Here is a 6000-nt window from a genome sequence, read left to right on the forward strand (position 1 = left end):
AATATATTATATATTTCACATCAATATATGATGTATATTTCTTCCACACTTAGGTAAATATGGGTACATCAACTTACCATCTATAAATCTTATTATCCTAAACAGATCATAAACTTTTGGAAGATAAAATTTTAGTTTTGTCTGTTTGCTTTATTTTGGTGTTCTCTTAGAAAATAAAATATTGTTACATATATTTTATAATATTGAATCTCAATGAATGATGTATTAATAAAGGTTTTAATCCAGCAAGGTTGCCTGGTCTTGGCATGTATTCTATTATGGTTTGGATCTAAAATGTTCCCCCAAAGTCCCATATGCAAAGGACTTGGTTGCCAGCCTATGGCGCCATTTGGAGGTGGTGTAATCTTTAGGAGGGGGGCCTAGTAGGAAGAAATTAGGTCATTGGGTATACGCCTTTAAAGGGAATATTGGGATCCTGGCCCTTTTTTCTCTTTTTCCTTGCTTCCCAGCCACTGAAATGAGCAGCTTTACTCTACCACGTGCTTCAAGCCATGATGTTCTACCTTGCCAAAGGTCTTGAATCAATGGAGCCAACCAACCATGCATTGAAACCTCTGAAACCATGAGTCATAATAAATTCTTCCCTCTTTTTAAATTGATTATCTCAAGTATTTTGTCACAGCAATGGAATGCTGACCAACACACTCCCCTAGGCTCCTAATATCTGCATTTCTCTCAGTGCTTTACCCTCTAGTTCCTCTAATTACATCACCATGTGCAGCACAAATTTCCTAATTGCTTCAGGAGATGAATGTCTTAACAAAGAACCAATGTTCTTTAAAATGTCTTTTAGTTCTGATTTCTTTTACTCTAGAAGACAAATATTTCAACATGAACAAGCACCCAGTCAATAACTTTGTGATCTATTTTAATTTCCCCAATATCCCCAATCCATTAGACAATTAAAATGTAGACATATTCTCCAAGAATATTATGTGACAATTATAAGTGGTAAAATTGTTTCAATAAAAAGCAAAGATTAACATCTTGATTCTGAAGTGACACAATAAATGGTCATTGATTTTCTTTTAACTCCCAACAAATACCTTAGATGCCTTGTGAATTCTGATGGAATGAGAGAGTTGAGCAGTAGCCATTTGTAAAAATGTTTCAGGATTCTTTCAATAATTAAAACCTGTTGAAAAAATTTAATTAGAGATCTTGTCTATCATAGTACTTTCTATTTTACTCTTCCAAAAGGTATAACTGAAAGATAAATGAAAAACTAAAATCAAGAACAGTTAAGTATAAACTATTTCTCAGATTGTTCAGTTAGAGAGAAGCTGTCTAAGCTTAATTTTGAAAACATAAAGGAAGAATGAATACTACAATAGTGCTATCAGGCCTTATCCAAACTATAAAATAAATTTGGATCCTTATTGAGAATTTTCCAAAGAATACATAAGTTATAGTTGAATGTAATCTTTGGAAAATAAGTTTTTAATTTTTTCTTGGTTGTAGTTGGACATAATACCTTTATTTTATTTATTTATTTTGTGTGGTTCTGAGGATAGAATCCAGCACCTTGCACGTGTTAGGTGAGTGCTCTACTGCTGAGCTACAACCCCAGCCCCAGCAAATAAGTTTAATGAACATTTTAATTTCCACTACCCATTCTCTATAAATTTAGCATAAAGTCACTGGATTAATTTTTTAAGCTACCCAATTAAAATCATATGATGATTTATTCATTCACAAACACATACTGAGGAGAAAAATAAGTTATAAACCACCTAGAGAGTCAATAAAATATTTTGCTCATCCTTGTTACTTCCCTTAGAGTTTAATACAGCTCGGTATATAGCAGGGGCTGAAAAACATTTCTTGAATTAACTTCAGATGTAATTTATTTGCAAATTCCAAATTCAAAAGCTAATGTGTATACTTCATATCCATTACAATGACTACTCAAAAAGACGGAAAAGAGTGTTAGTGAAAATGTGAAGAAATTAAAAACTGTATGCGTTGCTGATTGGAATGTAAAATGGTCCATCCTTGTGGGAAACAGTATGGCAGTTCCTCAAAAATTTAAACAGAATAACCTTAATAACCAGCAATCCAATTTCTAGGAAGATAGCAAAAAAAAAAAAAAAGTTGAAAATGAAGGTTCAGATTCTTATAATGTTCATAGCAGCTTTTCAAAATATTCAAAAGGTAAAAACAACAAATGCCTATGAATCAATATTGGGAGCAGTGGCATGCACCAATAGTCCTAGCTATTGAAAAGGCTGAGGTAGTGAGGTAGGAGGGCTATTTAAGCCCAGGAACACATAACAAGAACTTATTGCAAAGAAAGAAGGAAGAAAGGAAGAAAGAAAGGAAGGAAGAAAGGAAGGAAGGAAGGGAGGAAGAAAGGAAGGAAGGAAGGGAAAGGGCAGATGAATAAACAAAATGTGGTATACATCAGGGAATATAGAAAGGATTGAAATTCTGATACATGCTACAATGTAAAGAACCACAAAAACATGCAGAGTGAAAAATTCTAGACACAAGACAAATATGTTATAATTTTATAGATTATGTATCAACAGTTGGTAAATTCATGGAAAATTTAATAAAGGTTATCAGGGGCTAGGGGGATAAAAAAGGGGAGCGAATGGGTAGGGTTTTTTGTGGGGGGTGACGAATAGTTTTGGAAATGGATAGTGGTGATGGCTGCACAACATAGTGAATGTAGTTAGTGCCACTAAATTGTACACCTGAGAATGGGTGAGGTGATGAGTTTTATGTTAAATATAGTTTACCGTAATAAAAAAAAGCTAAGGTTTAGAATATCTGGTTTTCACCTCTTTTGCTTCATGAACATAAAACAAAAGCAAATCTTCCCTTTTCTTTCCAGAAGCCTTATTTAATTTCATTTGGAGCTTATTTTCAAAGATTTGTGAAATAACTCTTCTGAAGAAATTTCATTTTGGAGCACCCAGGATAGGCTGTGACCTATTGTATTATCAATTGACACAAGATTCTTGAAGATTTTTGCCAATAAGTTGAAGACACTGCCACAAGGTGGTGATAGAGATTATAAATAAGTAACATTAAATTTCTCTCTTCAGAGCAGCAGTAGGGAACACTGTATTACAATATTTTATATGAGGCACTAAACCACCCAATAGTCTTTTAGTCTTTAAGCTTCCACAGTACCATTTATTGACTTCAGAGTATAACCTCAAATCTTACTTAACAGATCGGTTGCCTCCCTTAAATTTCAAGAATTAAAATGAGGAGAGGGGAAAAGTAGCAATTAGAATTTCTATCTAATTCTAGCCAGTTAAACCATTATCCCCCACTGGGTGGTAGTTATTAGATTTAGAGACAATAAGAGGAACAATGATTTTTAAATAGCTTTCTATATTGGTGGGGTTCTTTTTATTTCTCTATGATCATAAGCTATTCTAATGGCCTATAGAGAGAATCAAGCCCTGAAAATAGCATCAGCCAACTAAAATATAATGCATTACTACACCTATATTTTACAATGTATAAATGGCCTATATTAAATTTATATTATGAGTAAAGACATGCAGGGCATTTGCTTTTCAGAAAGGATTCAAATTAGGCTTTTTTAGTATTTGGTAATTTCCTAAGGAATCAATATTAATAAGATGAATAAAATTAAAATTTATACACACAAATACATGTATGCTGAGAAAAATAACCAGCATAATAACACAGTAGAAAGAAGCACTGGAGTTAAGGAACCTGAATTCAAATTCTGGCTCAACTACCTAGCAGTCCTGTGACTCTAGACAAATTACTTAATGTCTCTTGGCTTTAAAATCCTTTTTTGTAAAATGGAGGCAATTGCGCCTACTTTCCAGGCTTGTTCAGTGTTCTATCTGAGCATGTGTTTATCTGGAGAGGTACCACAGCACCTTATTTAAGCACATGAACTCTAGATGACCTTCCTTACATATGTATGATATGAAGGATAGCTTCACTCAAATGCAGCATAAGTGAGTTCAAAAGATTAATGAAGCTGGAAGACAACATAGAATCCTTTACTACCAATCCAACCTTTTCATTTTAAAGAAGAGGAAAGTCAATTTAGTGGAGGAAGGATAATCTTTTCAACAAATATTGCTAGAATTAAAAGGATATACAGAGGGTGGGGGAGGGAGAGAAAGGGAAAAAGAGAAAGAAAAGAACCTCAACCTAAAATTCAACAATATACAAATATTAATTAAAAATGAATTATGGATTTAAATGTAAAACATATAACCATAATGAAAAAGAAAGTGAAGTTCAGCAAGGAGACTTGGTTTACCAAAGTTCACCCAGTGATTTAGACCTGTCATTTAGAGCTTGCTTCAATAAATTATTCACTGGTTCAACACATTCCATTTGCCCCTAGTAATTCTGCTACTCCATGCTCCTTCAGAGTAAAAGATTTCCACTGCATTAACTGGGTATTTGTTGATGCTCTTTTGATCTTGCATAACTTTTTCATGCTACTTCAATGGTTCATGCAACATTCACCAGACAACTGCGATGTGCCAGGCATCCTGCAGGATTATAAACTCTAAGAGGTTTCCCATTTCAAGGGTCTTAGAGTCAATGGGGGCAAAATGGGAGTATCATCCTAACGATTTTTTTTTTCCCCTCAAACAAGGTTTAAAACCCAACTAGGGGGCAACAACCAAGCTTTTCCTTCCTTTTCATCAGGTGAGCACAGCTAGGCCATTGGCTAATCTTGAGTTTTTTTTTTTAAATTTCAAATTTTTAACTTCTAATTGATTTTTTAAAGATAAATGACAGCAGAATGCATTCCAATTCTTATTACACATATAGAGCACAATTTTTCATATCTCTGGTTGTATATAAAGTATGTTCACACCTGACGACACTGGCTGCCTTGTCCTATTAGGACGACTGTAGTCTACAGAGATTAAAGGCAAATTCTCCATAAAGTGAAAGAGGAACCCAGGTCATTCCCCGGGTACTGGTGGCCACCTCTCTCATATCTTGGTCTGCCCCAGGCATCGGCCTAACACGTCAATGGCTGGAGAAAGCCTGACCAGGTGAAGGAAAACCCCCAAAACTCCACATGCTTTTTTTTTTTTTTTTTTTCCAGTTCACAGCCAGCGGCTGCCTCACGGCAAATTAAAGGCTGCTTTTCCTCGCCAGACCCATCCCTCCAGCTCCTCAAAAGTCTGAATTTTAAAGTTACTGGACAGTGGGGATGCGGGTGTTCCCACCCCATTTGTATTTCCTTCTCCGTCTCCTTTTTTAAATGTATGAAAATTTTCCTCATCAAAAGTCGGGGGAGGGGGCTGGGGTTGTGGCTCAGAGGTAGATCGCTCGCCTCCCATGCGTGAGGCCCTGGGTTCGATCCTCAGCACCACTTGAAAATGCCCACCTATAAGTAAAAAATAAACACACACACAAAAAAAAAGTCGGGGGAAGTTACCTATAGCCTCCCCTGGGCCGCCTCCTCAGCCCCGGAGTTTCTGCTTCTCAGAAAATGTTTGACTCTGTGAAATACTTTAAAATCAAACAGAGGCTCAAACAAGAAGAAAAGAAAAACGTTTTGAACACGAAGAACACAGGACTAACAACGCCCAAGCGTCCTTTCTCAAGAGACCTGGGCTCTGAACAGCTCTCACCTTAGCGGCTCAACGCCTCCCTCTCACCCCACTCAACGGCTCAAACAAGCCCTCTCAGGCTCATGAATAATCAGCAAAGGCTTCCTGGGCGGGGTCAGATGTTTCCTCATGAATAATGTATTTTTCCTCCACCTACCGCGGGAGGCGTAGCACAGCCAAATGAATATGCAAAGCCGGGGCGTGTGGCAGCTAATGCTCGCCGCCGGCTGGAAGGCGGGGGGCCCCCCTCAGCTCACAGCTGAGTTCCGGCGCCGGCTCTTAGAGCGGCTCTCCCGCAGCTAGAGCCACAGATCTCCTCACTTCCTAGGCTCGCGCCGCGCTCCGGGGTTAGAGGGACCCCCACCAAGCTCGTGCTGCCTTGGGAGCTGGGGGCGCG

General features: G+C 37.4%; 1 protein-coding gene across 1 annotated transcript in view; it reads right to left on the minus strand.

Annotated features, from left to right (window-relative positions):
• Hormad2 (HORMA domain containing 2) overlaps positions 1–5680 on the minus strand; it is a 74716-nt gene extending 69036 nt beyond the window's left edge. The window contains exons 1-2 of the mRNA XM_078039625.1: positions 5625–5680; positions 1068–1156 (exon numbers count right to left, since the gene is read on the minus strand). Coding sequence (XP_077895751.1) covers positions 1068–1118 — 51 coding nt within the window. The 5' untranslated portion in view covers positions 1119–1156; positions 5625–5680. The remainder of the gene's footprint in view (positions 1–1067; positions 1157–5624) is intronic.
• Between the last annotated feature and the right edge of the window lie 320 nt (positions 5681–6000).

This window comes from Ictidomys tridecemlineatus, chromosome 2 (genome assembly GCF_052094955.1).
Source record: "Ictidomys tridecemlineatus isolate mIctTri1 chromosome 2, mIctTri1.hap1, whole genome shotgun sequence".
Taxonomy (NCBI): domain Eukaryota; kingdom Metazoa; phylum Chordata; class Mammalia; order Rodentia; family Sciuridae; genus Ictidomys; species Ictidomys tridecemlineatus.